This window comes from Malus domestica, chromosome 02 (genome assembly GCF_042453785.1).
Source record: "Malus domestica chromosome 02, GDT2T_hap1".
Taxonomy (NCBI): domain Eukaryota; kingdom Viridiplantae; phylum Streptophyta; class Magnoliopsida; order Rosales; family Rosaceae; genus Malus; species Malus domestica.
In genome coordinates, this window is record NC_091662.1 from 26,451,959 (window position 1) to 26,479,423 (window position 27,465).

Here is a 27,465-nt window from a genome sequence, read left to right on the forward strand (position 1 = left end):
ATAAAATTATAAATAAATATTTTAAAAAATAAAAATTTAATTAATAAAATGAAAAAATGATTTCACATAACGTGGATCAAGCAATGATTTGAAGATGGAAAATTCTACCCATATTTGGGGGAAGGCGGATTGTCTGCCCTCCTGTTTGGGTGCCTTTTCCATCCCTTTCTATTTGTGCTATCACAATTAAGTTGCGTCAAAATTTTATATTCTTATTTTTTGTTTTGTTTTATTATCTCTATAAAAAAAATTAATATAAAATATTAACATGACTTAACTGTGACCGTACAAAATAAGAAGGAATGAGAAAAGCACCGAACAGGAGGGTCTGCCCTCCCATTTGAGGACCCTCCAAATCCCTATTATTTGTCGCCTTGAGTTGTCAGATATAGTCGGTGGACCCCTCTGTTTCTGTCTGTAATATTTTCAAAATCGGAAATCAAGGATTGTATATCACTCTCCACTCTTAAGCCATAAACTCAGCGCACGCACCGCCATTCCCAACATCTCATCTTCCATCCATCTCTCTCCCAATCATCTCAACCTAATAATACACACAAACATTCTCCCAACCCCACAATCGAATCCAACACAACACAAAAAAATAACCCTCTGTCCTTTTTGGTCGTCGTTTTTAATCGTTGGTGTTTTTTGTTACTGTATTATGTTTTTCCATATGTAATGCATCAGAAGAAATCTGAAGCTCAGATCGGAAAAGAAAGCATTGGCGTCTCTTCCGATTACAACCCAGTCTCAGCCTCAGCCTCAGCCTCAGCCGCCGCCGCACCACCGCCATCGGCGCCTTCTTCTTCCTTCTCTTCCATTTCCGACCAAGTCAATCACATCACCCAATTCCCTCGCTACCCATCTCAACATTTGCCCCACCATGACCCCCCAATCCCTCAAACCACACCTTACAAGCGACCCCTTTTGACCCAAACCCCCTCCTCCCTCTCCAAATCCCCGACCCTCTACAAATTCCCACCTCCTCCGCAAAACCCACCTCTCTTTTCCCCTTCTCTCGCTGCCAAATCGGCCTTCTTTCGCCTCCTCCGCCGCGTTCACCTCCTCCGCCGCCGCCTCCTACTGCTCTCTTTGCCCTTCTTTTACTTCCTGGTCTCTCACCCTAGCCACTCTTTCTTCCTTGACTTCCTCTCCGCCTTTGCTTTCTCCGCCGCATTGCTCTTCTCCCTCAATCTCGCCCTTCCCCGCCTCCCCTCCATACGGCTGTTCCTGGCCAGGTCTTTCCCAAGCAAGCTCAAGACCTCCTCTAGCCCGCCGTTGCCCGTGTTTTGGTCAATCGGGTCGCGGCCGAAAGCCGAAAAGAAAGGGAGTTCCGGGTGTTGGGTTGAGGTTTACAGCAACGGTGACGTGTATGAGGGTGAATTTCATAAAGGAAAGTGTTCAGGAAGTGGGGTGTATTACTATTACATGAGCGGGAGGTTTGAGGGGGATTGGGTTGATGGGAAATATGATGGTTATGGTGTCGAGACGTGGGCGAGAGGAAGCCGGTACCGCGGGCAGTATAGGCAGGGCCTGAGGCATGGTTTCGGGGTGTATAGGTTCTACACTGGAGATGTTTATGCAGGGGAATGGTCTAATGGGCAGAGTCATGGGTGTGGAATCCATACCTGTGAGGATGGGAGTAGATATATTGGGGAGTTCAAGTGGGGTGTCAAGCATGGCCTTGGTCACTACCATTTCAGGTAACTTTTCGCATTGCTGTGTTTCGGGATTCTTGTTTTATGATTTTGTTGTTTATGTATTTTGTTATTGCAATATCGATGTTGTTTCCGCATTGTCCCTGAATTGTTTTGGTTGGTCTGTTCCCTGGTTGTCATTAGATTGTAAAACTGTTAATTACAGATTGTGCCACTTGATGTAGGTAGGTTTCTGCATTTCAATACTTCCCTTTGGTTTTACCGTGGGGATAATTCTGGATCCGTACACATCAACAGAATTGAGTTCTTTCTGTTAAAATTTGTTGTAGAACTTGAAAATAATGGGCTTCATCTCTGTTATATGTAGGCAAGTGAGATGATTGTTGCTGGAAATTCTTGGCAGCAAATACTTTAGGCATTATGTGTTAGGAACTTAGGATTGTTAATGTTGGGGGAAAAAACGAATGTGAATAGAAATAAATAAACGGATGTGGGTGATGCTCGAGGGAGTGCAACATATTAATCTCAAAGATCATGAAAGTGGAGATGATTTATAGGTAGTACTAGGGTTGTTTGCTTATCATTTATTGAAATGAATGGCATAAGTGGTGAAAAATCTTACAGTCTAGTGCTTTGAATTACGGCATTTGCATCAATATTTACAGTTACATGCTCATCGGAAGATGAGACTGGTGAATAATATAAAAACCCTTATTTAGGGAGAACAGTATATGTTGATAATGAAAACTTACATACAGAAATCAGTTGTGTTCACCATTCATCGGGATATTGAGATATTGTGATGATTTGCCATGCAAGTACACAGGCATGTTCCTTTAATGCCCAATTAGTTTTGTGTTTGGTTTCGACCTTATATGTAAATGCTCAGTATTTATTTTTGACAGAATTTCTGCTTCTTTTTTTCATTCAGAAATGGTGACACGTATGCTGGAGAATATTTTGCGGACAAAATGCATGGGTTTGGGGTCTATCGATTTGCAAATGGGCATGGGTATGAGGGAGCTTGGCATGAGGGTAGAAGGCAAGGGCTTGGTATGTACACATATAGAAATGGGGAAACTCAAGCTGGTCACTGGCAAAATGGAGTCCTTGATGTTCCAAGCACACAGAATGCAACTTCTCCTGTATCTCCCATAGCTGTTAATCATTCCAAAGTACTTTATGCGGTTCAGGTACTTACTATTACTTAAAATATTTCTGTAAACCCTCTGCATGATCTGTGGAATGCAATAGTAGTGGATGTGTGACAATTTTGTGCCCTTAGTTCGTTTAGCCCATTGAACAGAATGGTTGGTCAACACCTGTATAGTTTTCAGTGTCGCCATATCACGTTGTGTCAATTTAAAGAAAGATTGCTGAAGCCAGGAAAAAATTATAATTAGCGTGACTTAAAATTCATTCTAGCTCACAATTTCAAACCTGTAATATTTAATGAACTTTTGCATGATTGTTTTTCATGTGTTAGCATTGAAAGAAACACATGGAGCACTTATACTCTGCACTTCAAATAATCCTTGGTTTCTGCAGCAATGACGTTCTTAGTGAAGCACGAAAATGGGTTGAGAATTATTATACCTCTATGAATAGACAATGATTTGTTGTTAATCTGTTTTGTTATTCTGTGTTACAATCAGGAAGCGAGAATAGTGTCCGAGAAAGCCTATGATGTAGCAAAGGTGGATGAAAGAGTGAACAGGGCCGTAACAGCAGCTAATAGGGCAGCAAATGCAGCTAGAGTAGCAGCGGTGAAAGCTGTCCAGAAACAAATGCAGCATAATACTAGCAGTGACCACATGCCAATTCAAATTGTATGAAAATCCCGGGAGGACTCATTTATCCGTACAAATTTGGGAGGTGTGAGAACAAGAGGAAGTTTTATGGTTTCCCTTCTCCGGCAGCTTTAAGTTTTAGGTTTGTGTTCTCTTCGGCATCTTGCGTTGAGATGATGGTGCTTCTTTAAACTTATTTATGGGGAGTATCAGAGTTTACATCTATAAAGTTTCTCAGATTATGTAAACGTATAGGGGGAGAGAGAGAGAGAGAGAGAGAGAGAGGAGGGAATGCCGATCGGCATCCGGATGCTTTAGTAATTTTCGTCTGCAATCTTAGTGCGTAGTGTATAGATGAAGTAGATGTAATATATAAGTGCTGTGACCAGGTAAAACCTTGAGCCAGCCAGTGCTGTATGTCAATTGCTACTTTGTTAGTACTTTAACAAGCAGAAAAAAATTTATGTAACCATTAGCGGTTCCACCTATGCAAATCTTCTTCTGTTTGTCCATGAACAGGAGTACATGGAGTGCAAGTTCAATGGGAGCAGACGTTCAAATGAGTTAGAGGTGAGGATTAGAGATCAAGACGTACTAAAGAGCAAACACTTTTGCTATCTTGTAACATAACATAGAATTGGATGGAGACCTCAATCATAGAATATAAGTTGGATGAATGAAGTGGAAGAGTATCGTGCCATTAAAGCTTAAGGAATAATTTTATAAGACGGCAATAAGGTCAACAATGTTTTATGGCACAGAATGTTGGGCACTTAAGCATCAAGATGTACACAAAATGAGTGTAGCGGAGACGAGAATGCTTCGTTGGATGTGTGGGCATACGAGAAAGGACAAGATTAGGAATGAGGATATTCGAGGTAAATTAGGAGTTGCCGAAAGTGAAGATAAAATGAAAGAAAATCAGTTAAGGTGGTTTGGACATGTGAAACAAAGACCTACAGACACTCCAGTTAGAATATGTGATTACGAGACAGAGGCTTAGGATCAAATGGTAGAGGAAGACTTGAAAAAAGACCAAGAAGAGACGTAGACTATTTGGATTTAACGGAAGACATGACATCTAACCGAATGCAATGCGTTCTAAGATTCATATAACGAGCCCTAGTTAGCGGAATAAAGTTTTATTGTTGTTGTTGTACATGAACAGGAGCACAAAATGAATCATTTACTCTTATGTATCTCGATTCCAAATCGATCTGTGCATAAACTCTTTCATTGTGTGATTTGAATGAGTCACTCCAGCATAAGACTCGTGGAACGTGTAAGGCCGCCAAGCGGCATTCGGCCACTCGCTATTGCGCAAGTCTAGAGTTGAAGCATGATTAGACCGCTATAGTTAGATGACTCTCCTTATTTTTTGCAAAATTTGTTTCGAACAAGGAACAGAAATTATCAAGGTTGGTTGCAACTTGCAACTTGCAACTTGCCAATTTTGGTAAGACAATGAATGGTTTTGCAGGCATTGGGCTTCGATGTCACTTCTATTCATTAAGAGCGCGACGTGCGACGTACGACTCAGATATATTTTGTATGAAGGGAGGTGTGCGGATTTCATACCTACAAATTCGGTAATTACTCAACATGACATTCATCTCACGAACAAAGATCCTTTACTCGGTAACCATTACTCCAATTCATCAAAAAAGCTCCGCATACGAGTATATAACATAAATCAAAGTTTAAGAAAAGGATAGATCGTTTCAACAAAAACGAGAATAATGCAGCTCTAACTCTCAGTCTGCTCCCTCAGCCTTCGGATGGTGCTCCTAACAGTCACTGCACTAGAAGTACTGCAAAATATAACATAAAACACAATTATAATCTCAGTAGAACGTCAGAGACATGACAAACAAAGCCTATCACCGGAAACTCCTTACTTCAGCGTGTAGGCGCCCCCGGCTTTCACTTTGCCAGTCTTCGCAGCCCCATATTCCAACAGCCTTACGCTTAATGGCGTACTGCAACCAAGTATATTTATTAGAAAAAATTGCATCTTCAAAACTGAAGTCTCGTACGAAAACCACAAGACTAGAAAATAATCATAAAAGAGATAGGGCAACATAGTAGAGTAAGTACCTTCCCACAGAACTCACAAAAGTACTTGCTGTGCTGAGAGACTTCCATCTTCTTGATTTGCTTCCTCAAACTAGCACCATATCGGGTGCCTTGATGGACAAAAAAATAAGTAATCCACAATTGTAACATAAACATGTTACAACAACAACAACGAAGCCTTATCCCACTAAGTGGGGTCGGCTATATGAATCATAGAAAGCCATTGCTCTTGGTTTTGTGTCATGTCTTCCATTAGATCATGGGTATTGAATCCATGCTAAATATAAAAAATATCATGGGTAGTGAATCCAGACCTATGTGTCCCCCTTTTGAACAAAAAACTGTAATCGTTTGATCATATACCAATAACAAAGCACCCACCAATTCAAAATCCAAAAATTTTCTAACTGAACTGTGACCGAGTTTCACAATCATTATAAGCATAAAACTAGAATAATCATTGAAAAGTACCCTCTGCCGGCCTGCGTGCGTGAATGCCACACACAAGTTAAACCGTTTCCTCATAGGACCTTACTTGTCATTTCACAACAAAGCTTTTTTTTTTTTTAAATTAAAAGGAAGAAGAAGGCACATACCGTACTTCCCAACGACACCCGCCTTCTTGGTTCTCTTCGTCTGCATAACACCAGTGAAAATCAGAATGGAATGCAAGGCAACAAATTCAAGTTCTTACTAGAATTAGAAAGGAAGAAAAATGTACAAACTACAACGATAACACTAAAGGTGTTCATACCCAAAGGTGATATCAATTGAGATGGAATCGCCTAAGAAAAACTTCCAAGGGAAAAAAAATACAATTGAACCACGACTGCTGCATTTCTTCGAAACAGAAACAGAACAAGAGGAACAAGGCACAGAATCTAAAAAAAGGGCACAGAAATCAGCAAACAGCGACAGTAAGGTGTTGGGTTTTTGGCTCAAAATTAGGATGATGCAATAAATTATGTTTGTGTTATCTATTTGGTTTTGGTGTCCTATTTGGGTTTGGATTTGACTTCTTAGTTAGTTTCTTTGGTGGAGAGATTTTGTTAAGACATTTTATATTAGCATTCCACAAAATGTTGAATGTACCCTACATTAAAATTTAATATTAATAACTTATTTACCCTACTATGCAATTACAATTTTGACCTTATTAGGTTTAAAGAAAATAAAAAATTTCTAAATACACCCCAAATCACTTTTAACGTATTATTTATCTACTTCAACAATCAAAACCCCTCCCACCCTCCATTGTTGAATAAAACCCTAAGCAATGAAACTACAAACATGTTTATTGAGAAAAATTATTTTTGACCGGAACATGAAATCGGTGTTTCAAAAGCTTTACATGAGGTAAGACTTCATATTTTTCTTTGTTTTAGTGATTTCGACGACATCGATAATTATTTAATCTCACTCAATCTAATAATTCAAGAATTAGCACTTATGAATCTCATAATTCAAAAACCATGGCATGTGAACTGATTGCAGATTGAGTCAATGACATTCATAAGGTGCTTTCTTGCAGGTCGACTTGGTTCGACCAAAATATGCACAAGAAAATGGAAACAACATGGTAGCTTTGAAATCATTATTATTGTTATTGAAAAACGTTCAAATGAACCTAAACATTTTTTCAAATCATTCAATTTGAAATCATTCGGCAAACTAACATTCAGATGGTTTGAAATCATTCGGCAAAATTAAAAATGAGTGTTACAAGATTTGAGAAATGTGAGGCTATATGTAGAAAATATAAGGTGTATATTAAGAATGTGGGGTGTGAGGGTATTATGGGGAAGGAAGTGGGGTGTATTAAGATAATTTTTAATTGAAAAAGTAAATGTGGGCTGTATTAAGTATGTGGGGTTTATTCAACAATTTGTGGGGTGCTAATATAATTAGCCTTTGTTAATTACCTATTTGATTAGGATTTAGATTTATTTCCTATTAGGATTCTTATTGTAACCTAAGCCCTATGCACTATAAATAGGACCTGAGGGTTAATGTATTTAGTGTGGCTCATTCGTGTGGCAATTTGGTGAGACTCAATTTGTGAGTTTGTGAGTTAGAGAGCAATTTGGGAGAATCTTTTCTGTTAGTTTTGGGTTCTCTACTCATTTGGTTTAGGGTTTGTAATTTATGGGATTTGGGTTGTGAGAGTTTAAACACTCTTTTGTAATCTCCATTTGTTTAGTGAAATTCATCGATGTGCTTTGCTCGTGGACGTAGGCATTACGTTGAACCACGTAAATATCTTGTGTTAGTTTGAGATTGTTTGTTTTAGCTTTCACCTACAACGTTGATATTGGTACTTTGTTAGAATTTGTTTCCGTTTACGCATAAAAGTACAACAAGTGGTATCAGAGCCTAGTTTTCGGCTTGGGCTTTGCTTGGCAGTCACTATGAAGCCTTTTGTGTCATCGGTGAAAGTTGATATTGAAAAGTTCGACGGCAATGACTTTGGTATTTGGCAATTGAAGATGCGTGCTTTGTTAGTTCAACAAGGGCTTTTGAAAACGCTAAAGGGTGTGAAGGCTTTGCCGAATTCGTGGACTGATGAAGAAAAAGAAGATGTTATGGAGCGGGCACTTGGAGCAATCCTGCTGACTTTATCGAATGAAGTCTTGCGTCAAGTTGGTAGCATCAAATCTCCAAATCCCTTGCTAAACGGTTGTATTTGAAGAAAAGTTTGCATACTCTTCGTATGGATGAAGGTACTTCAATTCATAAGCATGTTGATGAATTCAATAAACTTACGATGGATTTGAAAAGTGTGGACAACCAAATTAGTGATGAGGATTATGCGATAACTTTATTGTGTTCTTTATCTCATTCGTATGAACACTTTGTCGATACCATGCTATTTGGTAGAGAAAGTCTTAGTTTGGAAGATATTAAAGTCGCTTTGAATTCTAAAGAGCTAAAGAATAAAGTGTCTCACACACAAGATGGAGCTTTGGTAGTTCAAGGAAGGAATAAGGAAAGGAGCAAACTTGGAAAGAACACTTGTAGCTATTGTTATAGGGATGGTCATTGGAAAGTAGATTGCCCTAAACTCAAGGGCAAAAAGAAGTTGTTTGATAAGTCTTTTGCTAGTGTTGATGCAAACATTGTAGAAGATCGTTGTTCTGAACTCCTCTAAAGGTTATGTGAAGAGGTGGAGCTTGGTACTACTCAAGCTCTTTGGGTGGAATGCAATTCACACTTTTTGTTCATATGTTCAAACTTTTGCTTGGATTTTTGTTTCGTATTTGTGAGTTTCCATAATGGAATTTGTTGGAGAAGGCGTTGGAGGAAATTTCACGTTTGAAGACTTTTAGATTTTTTTTTAGTCTAGGTGGAGGTCAGTTTAAAAAGAATTTGGTGCACATTTGTGTTTGTATTTTGGTATCCCAAATTTGAAGTTTGGATTTGATTTGGAAGTTTGCTAATTTCTCGCCGAGGTGGAGATTGTTGGGTTTTTGGCTCAAAATTAGGATGATGCAATAAATTAGGTTTGTATTACCTATTTGGTTTTGGTGTCCTATTTGGGTTTAGATTTGACTTCCTAGTTAGTTTCCTTGGAAGAGAGATTTTGTTAATTACCTATTTGATTAGGATTTGGATTTATTTCCTATTAGGATTCTTATTGTAACCTAAGTCCTATGCACTATAAATAGGACCTTAGGGTTAGTGTATTTAGTGTGGCTCATTCGTGTGGCAATTTGGTGAGAGTCAATTTGTAAGTTTGTGAGTTAGAGAGCAATTTGGGAGAATCTTCTCCGTTAGTTTTGGGTTCTCTACTCGTTTGGTTTAGGGTTTGTAATTTGTGGGATTTGAGTTGTGAGAGTTTAAACACTCTTTTGTAATCTCCATTTGTTTAGTGAAATTCCTCGCCGTGCTTTGCTCGCGGACGTAGGCCTTACACTGAACCACATAAATCTCTTGTGTTAGTTTGAGATTGTTTGTTTTAGCTTTCACCTACGATGTTGATATTAGGGGTGGGCGCTTGGAACCGAAAACCGAAACTGAAACACGAAACGAATCGGACCGCACCGAACGGTTTGGTTTTACAGTTTTGAAATGGTTGCAGTTTCGAAATCGAACTGCGGCAAAGAAAACGGTTTGGTTTCGGTTTTGGGTTTTCAAAACCGCACCAAACCAAAACCAAAACCGCACCATATATCTTACTAGTTGTGATGTTATGTTGCGTGGGTTTGTATGCACATATCCTTGCTAGTATTCGGCATTTTCAATGTGGATCCTTACTACCGTTCTTTCAATCGTTTGTGCTGCTATGTATGTGGTATACATTGCACTATCTGAAACTTGCTACGTGATAATTGATAATGCCAATGGTAGTAATTTTAAGTACCTATGAAAGGCTGGATCACATATATCATTAATACTTTAACCAAAAGTTAGCCTCATTATTTCCAATAGATGGTTTCCTTCTCCAAAACAATGGACAAAAACTAAAATATGCCAATGGCAAGGGAGATATTACTCTGCTTGCAGATAGCATCGAAAAGTATGTTAAAAGTGATAACATCTGGTTGACATTCAGGCTCTTGACAATTTGACAAAGCATTTCATTGAAAAGTTTCAATCCTTACTACCATTATAATTGATAAATGTGTTGTATGGTTTACCTCGTAATGGTGCTAAGTTATTTCTACATTTTTGGTGTAGTTTTTCTGCAGTTTCGGTGCAGTTTTGATGCAGTTTTTTTTTTTTTGCAGTTTTGCTGCATTGTTGTTGCTGTTTTTGCTGCTTGTTCATTGATTAATATATGAAAAAAAATAAGACCGTCTTATGCTTAAATAAGTGTATATTTTAAATTGTACTTTTTTTTCTCGAAAACAGAATCGAAACCATTTGAAACCGCACCGCATCGAACCAAACAGTTTGGTTTCATTTCGGTTTTGGCTTCAAATCCGCACCGAACCGCACCGCAAAAAATTTCGGTTTCGGTTGCGGTTTCACTCGAAACCGCAGTGAACCACACCGCACCCATCCCTAGTTGATATTGATACTTTGTTAGAATTCGCTTTCGTTTACGCATAAAAGTACAACATAAGGCACCAACTATCTAACGAATTATCTTGAACTAAAAGACAAACCGTCAGCAATACCATTCGACAAAAGATTAAAGCAATAAATTCCTTCAATATCCCACACCACAACACATAGAAAACCCTTCACATTCACACTCCATTAGCTACAGATTATATATTATATATGTGTGTGTAAATACATATACATATACATATATATATATATATATATATATATGTGTGTGTGTGTGTGTGAGAGTGTCTATATCTTCCTCTTTTGCAATTCCCATTTGAACACAAAAATAAAAAACGAAGAAAATAAGTTTGCAGACGCACAAACTTATGCAATATATTCACGAAATAAAACTAAAAATTTAAAAGGTTTTGCGTGAAAAATATATAAAAAAAAGTTATGAACGATTATTATGCATTGATCCTCAGGATCGTTAGTAAGAGAATACGGAGAAGATCTAAATCCGTTTTTATATATGGTCGCCTACCGCAACCGCAGGCCATCCCTCAGAACGGAAGATGTGTCACGTATGCGTGTGTGTGGGGGGGGGGGGGGGGGGATTTTTTTGCAGTGTTATTCTTCTTATATAATAAAATAATAGTTTCTCTGCACGCGTTCACGCACATGCAAGAGGTTTTTTTTAATCACAGGCGCTACACGCCCCTTAAGATGTGTTGTGGTAGTTGTTTTCTTTCTCATATGGCATCCTAAAAATAAAATACAACATACAATTACAAATAAAAAGTATTGAAATATAATTGAGTTGGGTGTAAAATGCGTGATAAAATAAATGCTCCTTATACGCGTGGAAGCACATTCAAAGAGATTAGGAAAAAAATACTTCAATGAATCAAATAATAACGTAAGAGAATAAATTAAACAATTAATCTATGACATTAAGTTGAAGAGTAAGAATTCATATATATATTTTTTCCTTACAGTACCACAAAATACATTGACTTTTATCACATTTGTTTGAACAATTTATCTTATTAAAAATTGCTGAAGATGGAGTTACATAGTATGTTATCTATTATTTCTTGATATATTTCTTACCCTTTCCCATTCCGCATGCAAAGTGCTTTGTCAATTTTATGCTGCCACAATTGTAAGAACTCAATTTAAAAGCAAACTCCATTTGAATGAAGCCACCTATTAAGAAATCAAATATTATTATGACACACATAAACTATGGACTAACCTAGGAGCGAAGATTCTCAGTTTTATCTACCAACAACTCAATCTTCTCACAGCGATCAAGAACCCGCAAAACATATGAATTTCGATGACCAAAATCGATCCACATTTACGTACATGTAATGAGAATGGAAAAGGAATATGAATAGTAAAAATGAATTAGAGTGAGAAAAGTCAGAATGACTATTCTCCAAATGAAACAGGCATCAAGTTCAACAATAATCGTTCCATATATAGATTTCCCTATAAGAAGAAGGAGAGGGAGAAATAAATCATTCGGTAATTGAAAAGCATATTACGAACTTAAATGAAAACCCTAAATACTCTATAGACATTCTACCAAAGAAAACTCACAGCTCTTATCTTGTCTTCTCCCATGTTCAAAACTCTATAGCCATTCTACCAAAGGAAAAAAAAAAAAACTCTATACCCATGTTTTTACCTTTTTATCCCTCTACGTGGTAGTTTTGTTTTGCTAGAAGACTACAAATTGAAATAATTTTTTTTTTTAAATCTGAATCAAATAAGAGTATTTTTGGATTGTGGTCATTTTAAAATTTTTGCCCTATGGATTTATATATATAGAAGAAGAAAGTATAATAATAGTAAATAATATTATAAAAATCCATGCAAAGAAATATTGCATGCCAAGAAATTGAAAGAAAGCAGGATAAAGAGGGAGATCGAGGATTTGGCCTTAATTCATCAAAAGCTTGGAACTGCAAGAAAAATAATAATCAATAAATGGTTGTTATAAGCACATGAATAAGAATGCATACATTATAAATAATTAGATAGAATCTCACACAGAAAGGATAAACAACAAAGAATTAAAGCAAGAGAGATTTAGTGAAATCATTACTATTTGTAATCCTGTCATACCGTTACAAACTACAAATTTATAAAAATTGCTAATATACAAACCAATGAAGTGAAACACCTCTTTCTTATGGATCTGCCACATTTGAAGTAAAGGGAGAATTAAAAATTACCATCTTCTAATCCCTCATCAAAACCAAATCCTTACCAAATGGCTAGAACCTCCACGTTGTCACCTTCACCGCCCCTTTCTACATACAGTGGTAAAATGCCCCAAGCACAGTAGATTTTTTATGGGATTTTATTGAAAAACTTGTTCCTGTGGAATTTCATGATCATGGGATATGCCTACAATGGATGTCCGTTCAAGTCTTTGGTTTTGTACTGTGAAATACTTAGTTTGGATAGAAAGCGGACAATTTTACGTACCCCTTTGTTTTCAATGCTTGCAGTGAGATGTTCGCTGTAGAAATTGGGAGTAAGGTTTCAATTCCTCGTAAGTTATTTGCAAACCGAGTTGCTCCGTCACAGAGATTACTCAACTCAAGTCGGAGTCGCATGCTCAACTCCACCAAATAAGGTTGTTGCTGCTTTGGAAATCGGGGTTTCACTACCCACTGCAGCATGCTTCTAATCTCACCTCGATCGCTGTCATTTCAGAGTCGCATCTAAATCCACCGATGGATTCCTTCCAGATTTTTTCCTCTATATTTTTAGCCGTAATTTAGACTTCAAATTCATTCTTGATAAGACATGATGGAGAAAGAAATCAACGCTAAAAAGAGCAAGAGAATAGAAGAAAGAAGAAAATAAAGAAAGATACCTGAGAGACTAAGGCGATTGAGTTTTTGAGTGGTGGATGGTGGAAGAAAGAGAGAAACCGAACGCAACTACTCATAGCAATTCCAAACCAAAGCACACTCATCTTTTCTCCTGTGTAGTAATACTGGTTTTACCATTTTATCCTCATTTTCTAAACTTTTTTGTATTCTGATTGTGAAGGAAACAAATGGGCATTTTTGGCATTTTGGAAAGCTTCACCAAATTGGGGCTCTCCCTTTATATATATATATATATAGATGATGTATGTGTCCGTATTTTGGTCATTTAAAAATCTCTCCATGGTTTGGTGTTGATGCGGGTATCATGTCATGGGCTTTCTGTAAATGTCTTGTCTTTGATTTGTCTTTGTCTCCTTTATCTGTAAGGAATTTTGAGGATATACATAAAATTACAACAATTATTGGATCAGTCACAGTTTCATACCCCATCTTTAAAAAAATTCAAAGTCATACCTCATCTACGAATTTGTTACAATTTCATATCTTCCGTCAATTTGTTTGTCAATTCGTCCGTTAAATAGTGACGTAACTTGAGATGGAGCCCACTATCTATAAAAAAATTAATTAAATATTAAAAACTAAAAATAAAATAAAATCATTTATTTATTTATTTTTTTGCATGGGGGACCCACCCCTTATCCCCTCTTACCCATCCTCTTCCTCCTTCAACTCATTGTCATAATCAACCATCGAACCCAGCACCAACTCTCGCCGGCCACCTTCTTCCAGATCCAAGCCACCAGCTTAGTCAAGCCACCCATCCTTGTTAATACAACGAATCTCACTATCTCAATGGCGCAGTTCCTGAACATCGGCGTCTTCCTACATTTTCAGAGGCGGCGCATTTTTCGCGGCCATGTCGATTCACGCCAATGCTTTTTAGAAACAACGCAGTGGAGCGATGGTGAGAGCCGCGTGATGAACCAGTTCTGGCCGCTTCTAGTTCGCTTCAAGCAGATGTGGTTTTCATCACCTATTTGGAAAGGTCGTTGATGGGTGCATGAAGCTCAATCAAACCCTAGTTCGTTGGGAACAGTGCGATGTGGTCTTCTCATGTGGCCACCTCGGATTTGATTCACCACCAATTGAATCAACCTAAAGAATTCAAATATGTCTTCAAAAAACTGGCGAACTATCTATCGCTTCCTCCTCTCCAATTTCTCCAACCCATGTGGTCCCTTTTTCCCTCATCTGATCCTTCTGGATTACTTAATTTATCCATTTTTATTGACACTAATTTCTAATTGCAGGTTAGTGATTGTGGATTTGAGCAACTATGGGACATCGGGCGAGATTAAAGGTCAGAACTCACTTCATGATTTGGTCAACGCGGCCTTGATTTTGGCTGGTTTGGTTAGGACCCAGGGTTGGGTTTGAACCAACCTATGTTCTCCTTCTTCAGCTTTCTCTCTCTCTCTCTCTCTCTCTCTCTCCTTTTCTGGGTTGGGGTGTTTCTAGTTTTGGGTTTGGGGAAGATGGGGGGCGGGGAAGAAAGGGTGAGGGGGATAAGGGGTGGGTCCCCCATGCAAAAAGAAAAAAAATAAATGATTTTATTTTTTTTACTTTTTAATATTTAATTAATTTTTCAATAGAGAGTGGGCTCCGTCTCAAGTCACATCACTATTTAAAGGAAAAATTGACAGACAAACTAACGGAAGGTATGAAATTGTAACAAATTCGTAGATGAGGTATGCATTTGAAATTTTTTAAAGATAGGGTATGAAACTATGAATGACCTAATAGTTGAGGTAGTTTTATGTAATTTACCCTACATAGTAATACTGTTTTTTAATGGAGAAACTTTAAATTATTAGAAATTTTAAAATAACAAAAATTAAATTATCGTTAAACTCAATTTTGTCAATTACAAATTTTATTGTTTGGAGATTATACATGTGGAATTATGACAAAAATTATAATTCTATTCTTTGAATAACTCATATAACTTGCTGAAAAAGTACTAATGAACTACAAATGCACCGGCAAAGCTACACCCACGACTACAGTGGCTTGTAGCCTGGGGTGGATTTTAACAAACTGTAGTTATAATAGTTTATATATAAGCTTGTTGTTGCTTATTGTAGGTATAATTGACATACCCCGATACTAGAATCAAGGCGTGCTGGCCGTCACGTGAGTGTGACGTAGCCAAAAGTGCAACACGGAAGCAAGATATAACAGAAATATGAAGGAATTTAAACCAACCACTAGCAGCATAACCTACTAGCATACAAGAGAGAGTTATAAAGTAAAACACACGAATTCAAAGCGTAGGTATAAGTGCAGTCAAGTAGGACCATAATTAAAGTACAACACCCGCAGGTGAGTCCTACATGCAGAACGTCTGTCAGAATGCCGAAAAAGACCTCGTGAGCCACCAACTGCTAACTAGAACCTGGAGGGGCACAAAACAAAGATGAGTGGGTCAGTAAAACCAAAATTTTCCAAAACATTTCATTTAAAACATTTCTAACCCCTCACCGTAAAACCTGTATACTTTCCCAGAAAAATAGTATATAAACATATATATATACACAAATCATCAAAACTCAGCTTACCATCTATCAACATAACATCTCAGAAAGAATATGCCATGCCATGCCAAAATATAATATGAATGCATCAATATAACTCAGGTGAAATAACAAATCAACCAGAGACCCTGCAGTGGTCCTGTACGGCTGATTCTATAGCTCAATATCCCATCCAGCCGGAGTCACCAACTGTGACCTGTACGGCCGTGCCGGAGTCACCAACTGTGACCTGTACGGCACTACACTGCACATAAGTCGGAACTACCTATAGTAGTCTGTACGACTAAGATGGTGAAATAATACGCTCTAGTGCTTCTCTTATCAATCATCTGTGCACATAATCTAAAGTCACCCACCAGTCGGAACCCCTCTAATGGTCTGTACGACTGGCATGTCGGAACCACCTCTAGTGGTCTGTACGACATCCACCTACTTGGATCCAAGGCGAGCGTGCGGTGTGGTGAATACTATAAGCACTAATACCAAAGGTGCAGTTTATGAGCTCACAACGCAATCACATCATCATTCATTCATATAAACCATATAAACTCACCGGATACTCACCTGTGCGTCCACGACACCAATTCACACATATATATGCATCAATTATCAATTCATAACTCAACAATTACATGCATGGCAATTTAAATCATATTTTCATATAAACGCATTTTCTGGGAAAAACAGTAGTATATAGGTAATACGAAAACAAAACTGCCCACTCACTGGTAAGTTGATGGGTCGTAACCCCCGTGACGTCCCTGGATGCGCTCGTCCTCGGGATAGGTGTCACCTATATGCGAAACAACTATAAAAACGTTAATTTAAACACATAACCAACAATTCGAAATAACTTCTCATACGATGCTCAATTTGGGTATATGAATATACCACATCGACCTAATCGACGTCACGAACGTCGAGAAATTTTTAGAAATTTTTTTGGAAGCTGCACACGCCCCCACGCGCCGGACAGGCATGGGGACACGCGCCCACACGCGCATCATCCCTAACCTCGGCTCGCCGGACTGAACTTTCCGACGGCCGGTTTCCGGCCAAATTTGAAACTCCTTGTTCTCCTTCGTTTCTCAACCATTTTCTTCGTATTTTATATCAATTTGAAGCCCCAAACATGTAGATTCACGATATACTACTTTAAAGCTCTAAAAACAACTAAATCTCACCGGGAAAATCCAAGAAAAACCGGCCAAACTCGAACCTAGTGATCCCGACGTCCAAAACCTTCAAACGAAGCACTCCGAGCTTCCTTGGGACCTCACTAAGCTCACTATAAGCTTAGAATTCCCTGAAATGCAACATTTCACGTGTGCATGAACAGTGCACATTTTCGGGGTTAGGGTTTCACGACGATTCCGAGGGTTTTACTTCCTAAAATTAGTACCAATCAACTCAGAACATCACAAGGATAAAGAATCTTACCTTGTTTGCTTCGATCCACGGAGTTTTGGAGGGTTTTGGGTGAGGTCTGTACGATATGGGTGAGAGAGAGTGAGAGAATCGTGAGGGAGGAGAGAGAGAGTTACGGGAAAGAGGGAGATGACAGGGAGTGTGTGAGGTGTCCAACACCAATCCTCACCATCCATTTCATCTAATTCCCTAACCACAAAATTAACAAAAGCCAAAATTTTAATCCAAAACTTATAATAAGTTAAACCAAATAACGTCACACACACATACCTTAATACCCGCTAAGGGTAAATCCATCATTTCACGTTCCCGATATAAAATTTTTGGGACGGGCTGTGACAATAATAGTCCAACCAAATCCTGCCAAAACTAATAGTTAATGTGTTTCTTAATTTACTAACCTTCATGCACGCGCTCACGCACGTGCAGAATGCATTTTTTGAATGACGGCGTCTACGTGCAACTTACACGTTTTAAATGTATTTATATGCGTAAATTGACAAAAGGAAAGTCAAATATGAAGTAAATGAATAATCTTAGATCATGCTAGAAGAAATCCCTCATAAACTAATTAAAGCAGCTGGATTCACATAATAAAATTAGTCTATATAGAATTTACATTAAGACTAGAGAAAATAATATTTAATAAACAATTGATTGAATCACATTATTGCTAGCTCATTGTGAGGCTAATCCCACACTCCTCCTCCTTAGTGTAGATAATATCGTTTGTTAAAAAAAGAAATCATTTAACAACTAATTTAATCACATTATTATTCTCGTGCGAAAGACCTTTTTTATAACCGGCATTCCACACCTCTTAAGATATTTTGAACGTGTTTAAAAATAGAGAAATTAAATCACATTACTGCTAGCCTATTATGTGGAACTAATTTAAAAAAAAAGGATAAAAAAATTAATTATTAAAAAAAGCACTATTGAAATGACGAAAATGCCCCTTCCTTATTTGATGCATTTTTTTGGGATAAGTTTTTTTTGTCATGGGAGCATTTTTGTTCAAATATTTTTGTTGAAGCTTGTGACACCAAAAATACTATTCACCTTTTGTGTTGGCTTTATATATAAGATAAATAATACTTTTATTACCTTATATATTATTTTATTATTTTTAGGCTAAAAGTAAAAATGGTAAATTAATACATAATTTGGTTTCTCCTACTCCCCATGCTTTTTACCCTATTCGTTCGGAAAAAAAAACCTCTACTCTATTCCACAAAGCTGCGTTGCTTTCCCAAGAAAAGAAAAACTATGAATCACCATCAAATTATTTTCTAATGAAATTCAACACTAGGTATGTTCTTCATCTCTTAACTTATTTCTTGATTCAATTGTTAGGTTAATTTTTTTTTAGTCCTTGAATTTGTTTATTAGGTTAAAGATTTTGGGAATAGTCCATGTGATAACCCGTCCCTAATTCTACAATTTTATAATCTTTAAAAGAGTGATATTTTGAAAATGCCCTTAGAGGCGAGGATGTTTAACTTTCATTGACCGTCTTTTCGTGACGTGTACTGTGAAATCTCGTCCCCATAATTTCACTATTCATTATGTATTTCATAATTTAAATTCATATTTCATGTTTATGTTATCTTTATAAGTTAATTTTAATTCCATTAAATTTAGTAATTTAAATCAAACAGTTAAATGTTATTTTGTAATCAAGTGGATTCCCACCTTGCGGGAAAGAGACCCAATTAGATTTAAGTAAGTTTAAGGGGACCAATCAAATAAAGGAATGGTGGACCAATCAAATTAGTGTTTTAGGGACCTATCAGAAAATTAGAAGAAAAAAAAAGGGCCACTCAGGAAGAGGGAGATAACCTCCCAGTTTTCCCCCATCGGCCCATACACCCGCGCACCCAACCGGTTCAAATTCTGGCGATTTTCGCCGTTTTTCCTTTGAAATTCACACATCCACCACCTGCAACCTCATCCAAAACCCCCCATCTACCTTATTCGTCCAAATTTGAGGATTTTTAGTCCAAAACCGTGTAAAACCATGAGGTTGACCAGTGGAGTTTCAACGTCGATTTCGCCGTTTCGACGAGTTGCACCACCAACCATCACCCTTAATCAACTTCCCTTGTACCCAGGAACAAGACCCAACTGGTTTTTGGGGCATCGGAGCATCGAGGAGGTCGAATTGAAGAACACCCAGCTTAGGGTTTCCGACAGGTTTGAGTGAAATTAGGGCCTTTCTCGGCCAAATTGGACTTGGCCACATGTATAAAATTTGCTCCACTCACTGAGATCTACTTGCATGTCAAATTTAACAATTTTGGAATTTGTTGATTTTTTTTCGGCGAGTCTGGGCGGTCGACCGCCGCGTGCGGCGGTGTGTGGGCCGAGACCCGACCTGCCCATCCTAGGCTAATTTGGATGCCTTGATTCCATATTAGACATCCAATTGATGAAATTTCGTTATTTGGTTATATTTCCGTTAAGGGCAACCACTTGGTTATTATATGATTCGATGATCCGACCATTGGATCATCACCAAACTTTAATATGTTATAGTACATAATGTTTAAGGACCGTAGAAACTTACGAATCAGGAATCCGACTGTCAAATCGTGGTAGGATTTTAGTATGTTATTTTAGAAGCTTAATGTGGATCTTTTGATGTTACGAATGATAAATCTGAGGTGCAGATCTTTCGGATCGAGTTACGTTGGGTTGTGAACCCTATAGTCGACCTTTGACCGACAATTGACTTTTGGTCAATGGGTTTCAAATCATTCTAGAACGTCATTGGGGATGTGTTTTATGTAAGTTACATGTTTTATTGATAAGAATTCTTAGACGTGATTTTGTCACATCCCGGCCCGGGCCTCTCCACATCCTAGGCTCGACTCCACCGTAGTATGATATTGTCCATTTTGGGCCCCGACCACGCCCTTACGGTTTTATTTTTGGGAACTCACATGAGAACTTTCCAGTGGATCACCCATCCTAGGATTGCTCTTGCGCGAACTTGCTTAACCTCAAAGTTCCTACGAAACCTGAAACCAGTGAGCTCCCAAAAGGCCTCGTGTTAGGTAGAGATGGGAATATACATGTAAGGCTTATAGGATCCTCACCCTTGAGCGATGTGGGATCTTATAATCCACCCCCCTTAGGGGCTCGATGTCCTCGTCGGCACACTTCCAGCCAAAGATTGGCTTTGATACCAAATTGTCACATCCCGACCCACACCCCACCACATCCCAGGCTTGACTCCACCGTAGCACGATATTGTTCACTTTAGGACCTGACCATGCCCTCATGATTTTGTTTATGGGAACTCATACGAGAACTTCCTAGTGGGTCACCCATGCTGGGATTGCTCTCGCGCGAACTCGCTTAACTTCGAAGTTCCTATGGAACCCGAAGCCAGTGAGCTCCCAAAAGGCCTCGTGTTAGGTAGAGATGGGAATATACATGTAAGGCTTACAGGATCCTCACCCTTAGGTGATGTGGGATCTTACAATCCGCCCCCTTAGGAACCCGACGTCCTCGTTGGCACACTTCAGGCCAAGGATTGGCTTTGATACCAAATTGTCACATCCCAGGCTCGACTCCACTGTAGCACGATATTGTCTGCTTTGGGCCTCGACCATGCCCTCACGGTTTTGTTTATGGGAACTCACACGAGAACTTCCAGTGGGTCACCCATCCTAGGATTGCTCTCGCGTGAACTCGCTTAACTTCGAAGTTCCTACGGAACCCGAAGCCAGTGAGCTCCCAAAAGGCCTCGTGATAGGTAGAGATGGGAATATACATATAAGGCTTACAGGATCCTCACCCCTGGGTGATGTGGGATCTTACAGATTTGATATTTGTTCTAGGCGACAATCGTTCTTGACACCTCGATATTCGTGCTAAGGAGTTGTAACGCGGACTTTAGGTGAGTGGGTCTTTTCCTTTTTGTAGTGTGTGTGTGTGTGTGTGTGTGTGTGTGTACGATTGATACTTTCCATTTATGCATTTGAAAAAAGAATTTCTTACGCCTGAATTAGACTAAAGTTTATAAGAATTAGCGAAATGACGGAATTTATGAAATATGCTACATTCTACGGGATGCACATGTATGCTTATAATCTTTGATACCATAATTATATCTATGGCTATGAATGTTAGTATGTTGATTAGAATTATCGAATGCTTATATTTATGTAGTCTGCTCATCATTGTTGCACCTCGGTGTTAGTGCTCGCCTAGGGCCAGGGCCAGTCTTTCACGTGTATGTTCACCTCCGCACCGCACGCTCACCTTGGATCCAAGTAGGTGCCAATCCTGTTGTATAGGTTGCATTAGGTAACTCTGACTCGTAGGTAATCGCGAATAGTGCCACTTTTCACATGATTGTAGCACTAGAGCATATATTATGATTACACCTAGTCCTGTCGTACAAGTCGCATTAGGCGACTTCAACTCGTGTGCTAACATAGATTGATGAGCATCAATTTAGTCATGCAGGTCGCATTAGGCGACTTCGACTTGTGTGCTAGCATAGATTGATGAGCACCTAATTTTACTTATATTACTATTGAGATTTTGTGATTTTGGATGTCCTGCCCTTAGTTACGAGATATTGTGCCGTAATGAATTCTTGAGATTTTGCAGGCTACTGTAAGTATTTTTATACTATACGTAGTAAGTATATTTTGGAAACTTTACTTGTTTTACAGCGAGGGGTTATAACATTTTCAAAGGTTTTTATTAAAACTTTATTTTCAGGTCCACTCACCCTTGTTTTTCGCCCCTCCTGGTTTTAATAGCTAAGCTTTCTTATCGACGAGGATTCGTGGCAAATCTTGGTATTGGAGATTACCTTCGATGGTATGATTCTCAATCCACTCTACTGTACTTTACTTATGCTCTGACATCACGTTTGAAATGGGTTCATTCCCGCTCACAGCGCACTCTTATATTTAGATACTTTTATGTTTAAATTTATTCCCATTTTCCACATCAGTACACTTTATGGCTTCGTTACCTTCCAGGTGTCGGCCAACACATCTCGATTCAGAGTCCTAGGGGACTTTTCCGGGTCGGGTTATGTCAGTCCATGTTTCATGGTTCTTGTATTTATATTGCTTTTTTGTATGCAAGTTTTATTTGTGTAAAAATTATTTGGATAGTAATTAATAAACTCGTTTGGATTAGTACTTCATGTTCTTACTTTTATGTAGATTATTATATAATTTTACGTAGGCAAAAAAAAAAAAATCATATGATTACATGCTAATAATTTTAGCTAGCCTACCCAAGAAAATTTTTCTAGCTCCCCTATTGTACAAATGAAGTTAACTAACACGGTGTGAGACTCATTAGACATCGAACTTCAACAATATGAACCATTTATTTTGTAAGTCTTGATTCATAGAACATCCTTACAAAAAAAATCAATTAAATTTGAAACTATATGTCTATTTAATTGTCACCATAAAATTTCAATGTTTCTTAGAACATAATGCTCGTTAATTTCTTTGAACTCAATTAAATACCTCAAATATTTACGATTTGACTAATTGACACACCTGGACCTAAATCAGGGCATGCTGGCCGTCAGGTGAGGGTGACGTAGCCATGTGCACAGTGTGGAAGCAATAGAGATATAAGGGAATTATGAAAGAATAAAAACCAAACTACTAGCAGAACTAGATAAGATAAGGTGCCATTGCGAGATTAAGTGTGAAATACACAAACAGAGCATAAATATTCTAGATGCAGTCAAGCAGGACAAGTGCTAATTATACAACACCCAAGGGTGATCCTACATTTATGATGTTCTGTCATAACCACCATCGAAATCCTCGTGATCCACCAAAACACTTCTACTTAAAACCTGGAGGGGTGCAAAATAGAAAGTGTGAGTAGGCAAAAACAAAGCTTTTCAAAATCATTTCATTTCTCAAAAGTTCTAACCCCTTGCCGTAAAACCTATATATTTTCCCAGAAAATAATAATAATAATAATAATAATAAGTTGTATCAGAAATCATACTCAAGATGAAAATCCATAGAAGTATATCATGCCAAAGTATCTCAATGCAATGCTATAAGTAATCCAAGCAAAATATATCAATGTCAAATATCGCATCAGCCAATCCTTCTAACTCAATCTATACGACTGAGTATATAGCTCATAACCAATCTCAATCATATCAAATCAAATCCTGCACATGAGTCAGAACCACACTAAAGTGGTATGTACGACAAGACTAGGTGTAAAGTAAATATGCTCTAGTGCTACGATCATGTGAAGACTGTGCGAATAATCGCGGGTTACCTACGAGTCGGAACCACCTAAAGTGGTATGTACGACAAGCCTATGCACCTAACTTGGATCCAAGGTGAGCATATGGTGCGGGAGGTGAACATCATGTGAAGGACTGTGCCCTAACTCTGGGCGGGAGCACTAACACCGGGGTGCAGGTTTATGAGCTCTAAATACATCAAATCATATCTCACATAACTGAAGGAACCTCAAATATTTAATTTATGAACTTACCTGGCACTTACCTGTGTGTCTGCAACACCAATCATAATTATATGCAACTATTGTAGCATAAATAAAATAGGCAGATACTTTGCATGGCAATTCAAAACGTATAATCATTCAAATTCATTTTCTGGGAAAAATCTCAAGTATATAGGTATATACGAAAAAGCAAAAGCCCACTCACTGATATGTCAAAGGGTCGTAGGCCCCGAGCCTCTATTGATGGCGCTCGTCCTCAGGATAGGTCTCACCTATATGCGAAATAACTGAATAAACATTATTTAAAGCACATATACAAATTTAGGAAATAACTTCTCATACATAGCTCAAATGGGGTATTTGAATATACCAACATGATTTACTCAACCTCAGGAACGTCCTCATATTTTTAGAAAAAAATTTCATGACCCCACATGCCAGCCAAGGTACGGCCAAACAAGCGGTTCAAGCGCAGGCACGTGCTTGGCACACCAAACGGATTCCCTAACGGCGTTAGGGAATATTCTGTTAAAAATTAGAATATGCCGTTAATTATACCTGACAGCGTTAGAATATTTCGTCAACTTTGACGGAATATTCTCCTCCTTCTTCCTTGGTTCGCCAGAGTCCGGCGCCAGCCACCGCTGCACTCGCTGGAAACTGGGAAATTTTAAAACTTCAATATCTCATTCGATTCTCAACCAAAACTCACGAAATTTGTCTCAAAATGAAGCTTAGAAGGATTAGAACACAACCTTACCAATTTCACGCCTTGAAATCCACAGGATTTTGCCGGAGAAACCTCAATAATTCGGCCAAACTTGAAACTTGTCAAACTCAACTTCCCGACGTCCAAAACACTTCGTTTTTCTTCTTCGAGCTTCACGAAGACGTTCTAAAGCTTCCTAGCAACTTAAAATCTCCTAAAAACTTCACAATCAAGAGTGCATGAATAGTAACCCAAAACTGGGTTCTCGGATTCTCAGGAAAATGAGGTCTTCACGTTCTAAAAACGGTATAGATGTGTTCCTGAGCTCACAAGGAACATGAAAGTGACTTCAAAAACCTCGATCCGCGAAGAAATTGCTTGGTTTGAGGTTTGTCCGTACATATTGTACAGACAATGGAAGAAACTCGAGAGAGGGAGGAGAGAGAAAGGTTAACAGGAGTTGGGTATGGGTGAAAGTGTGTGTGTGGTCCAGATTTGGGTTACTAACAACAACTAACCCCTCTAACTTTAAGTTCCAAAAACTTAGGAACTAACTAAATTAGTTTAAAACCCAAACTCAAGCCACAACACCACATAACGTACTCGACGTCCAAGGGCAATATAGTCATTTCACGCCATCAATAAAATAATTCGGGATGGGCTGTAACAACCTACCCTCTTAAGAAAATTTTGTCCTCAAAATTCAAACAATAATTACAATCCACTAATAATCATAAAATAACCTTGGATACATATCTCATCCGGTCCTCTATCTCCCAAGTGGATTTCTCCACTGAGTGATTTCTCCACAAAACCTTCACTAGGCACACTGTCTTATTTCTCAGAACCTTATCTTTCCAATCCAAAATAGTCACCATCATAAGTCAAATCTAAATTAATTTCTAGCGTTAAGGAGGTATCACATGAGAAGGATTTGAGATGTAATGACGAAGCATATAGACATGAAAAACATCGTGCACTTTTGACAACCCTGGAGGCAACTCAAGCCTATAAGCAACCTCACCGACTCGCTTGGTGATCATATACAGTCCAATGTACCTAGGACTCAGCTTGCCTTTCTTTCCAAATCATACTACACCTCTCCACGATGATAGCTTCAGAAATACCCAATCACCTACATTATACATTCGATCAGTGGTGTGTCGGTCTGCTAGACTCTTCTGTCGATCCTGGGCCACTTTCAGGTTAGACTTAATCACCTGAATATTCTGTGTAGTCTCCTCTACTATCTCATGACCTACCAAAACTCTTTCACCAACTTCTGACCAACATAAAGGTGTGCGACAAGATTGACCATAAAGAGCCTCGAAAAGTGACATACCAATATTGGAATGGAAGCTGTTGTTGTAGGAAAATTCCATTAAATCCAACCGCTTATGCCAAGCGTCACCAAACTGCAATACTGAAGATCTCAACATATCTTCCAACGTCTAAATAGTCCTCTCTGATGGTCCATCTGTTTGAGGATGATATGTTGTACTATAAAATAATCTCGAACCAAGAGCTTCCTGGAATGCTATCCAAAATTTGGAAGTAAATCTAGGATCACGATCTGAGATAATACTAACTGGGACTCCATGGTACTTCACAATCTTCAATACAAATAATTCAGCGAATCGGCTTAAAGAATACTTCTCCCTCACATGAATAAAATGTGCTGACTTAGTAACCCGATCAACTATCACCCAAATACCATTGAAACCATTATGTGTACGAGGAAGCTTGTACACAAAATCCATAGTAATATTTTCCCATTTCCACTGTGGAACGAGAAGTGGCTGCATCAATCCAAAAGGCTTCTTTCTTTTTGCTTTGACTTGCCGACAAATGAAATACCTACTCACATATTCAGCAATTTCTCTTTTCATACCTAGCCAATAATAAAATGGTCGAATGGTATGAAACATTTTAGTATCTCCTGGATGCATTGCATAAGCTGAAATATGTGCTTCATTAAGAATTGCCTTCTTTAATTCCATATTATTTGGCACATACATTCTACTCTCATGCATAAGCATGCCATCAGTTTCTCAAATTATGAAGTCTTTTCTTCTTCCCCCGATTCCTTGCTTGAATTATTTCCTGGGTCTCTTCATCATTCATTTAGGCTTCAAGCACACGATCAATTAAAATTGGCCTGACTTAAAGATTAGCAAGTAAGGCTTCCTCTCAATCTTCCACTCCTAACTTCACTCCAGTGGATCTCAAATCCACAAGAAGAGGAACATGACAAGCATACAAGGCATTTAGTCTAACTAGAGTTTTCCTACTAAGAGCATCAGCCACTACATTTGCACAACCAGGGTGATACTCAATCGTGCAATCATAATCACTAAGCAATTCAATCCACCTCCGCTGCCGAAGATTAAGATCCCTCTAAGTAAAAAGATATTGAAGACTCTTATGATTTATGAAGATCTTACATTTCTCACCATAAAGATAATGTCTCCAAATCTTCAAAGCAAAGATGATAACTGCTAACTCCAGATCATGAGTAGGGTAATTCTTCTCATGAGGTTTTAACTGTCTCGAAGCATAAGCAATCACCCTACCGTGTTGCATCAACACACAACCTAGACCTTTTAAGGAAGTATCACTATAGACCTCAAACTTACCACTATCATTTGGGAGTGCCAAAACAGGTGCATGAGTGAGATAATACTTCAACTGCTAAAAACTTTGCTCACAATTATCATCCCACTCAAACTTAACTTCTTTTCTAGTCAACCTCGTTAATGGCAAAGCAATGACTGAAAAATCGTTAATAAACCATCTCTAATAGCCTGCTAGGCCAAGAAAACTCCGTACCTCAGTGATGGTTCGAGGTTGCTCCCAATTCTCTACAAC

General features: G+C 38.3%; 1 protein-coding gene and 1 pseudogene across 1 annotated transcript; one reads left to right on the forward strand and one right to left on the reverse strand.

Moving 5' to 3' along the window:
• Positions 1–405: 405 nt before the first annotated feature.
• Positions 406–3,923, forward strand: LOC103406614 (uncharacterized). The gene is made up of 3 exons (XM_008345608.4): positions 406–1,706; positions 2,593–2,854; positions 3,317–3,923. Exons 1-3 carry the CDS (start codon positions 682–684, stop codon positions 3,494–3,496), a joined length of 1,467 nt encoding a protein of 488 aa, XP_008343830.2. The 5' UTR covers positions 406–681; the 3' UTR covers positions 3,497–3,923.
• Positions 3,924–5,081: 1,158 nt separating this feature from the next.
• Positions 5,082–6,206, reverse strand: LOC103406623 (large ribosomal subunit protein eL43-like; annotated as a pseudogene).
• Positions 6,207–27,465: the final 21,259 nt, after the last annotated feature.

What these genes read in the sequence shown, in the direction of transcription:
- LOC103406614 (XM_008345608.4), top strand. Translation starts at nt 682, where the DNA reads ATGCATCAGAAGAAATCTGAAGCTCAGATCGGAAAAGAAAGCATTGGC. An exon ending in CTTGGTCACTACCATTTCAG is followed by an intron (nt 1,707 to 2,592) that starts GTAACTTTTCGC and finishes TTTTTCATTCAG; the next exon opens with AAATGGTGACACGTATGCTG. An exon ending in AAGTACTTTATGCGGTTCAG is followed by an intron (nt 2,855 to 3,316) that starts GTACTTACTATT and finishes TGTTACAATCAG; the next exon opens with GAAGCGAGAATAGTGTCCGA.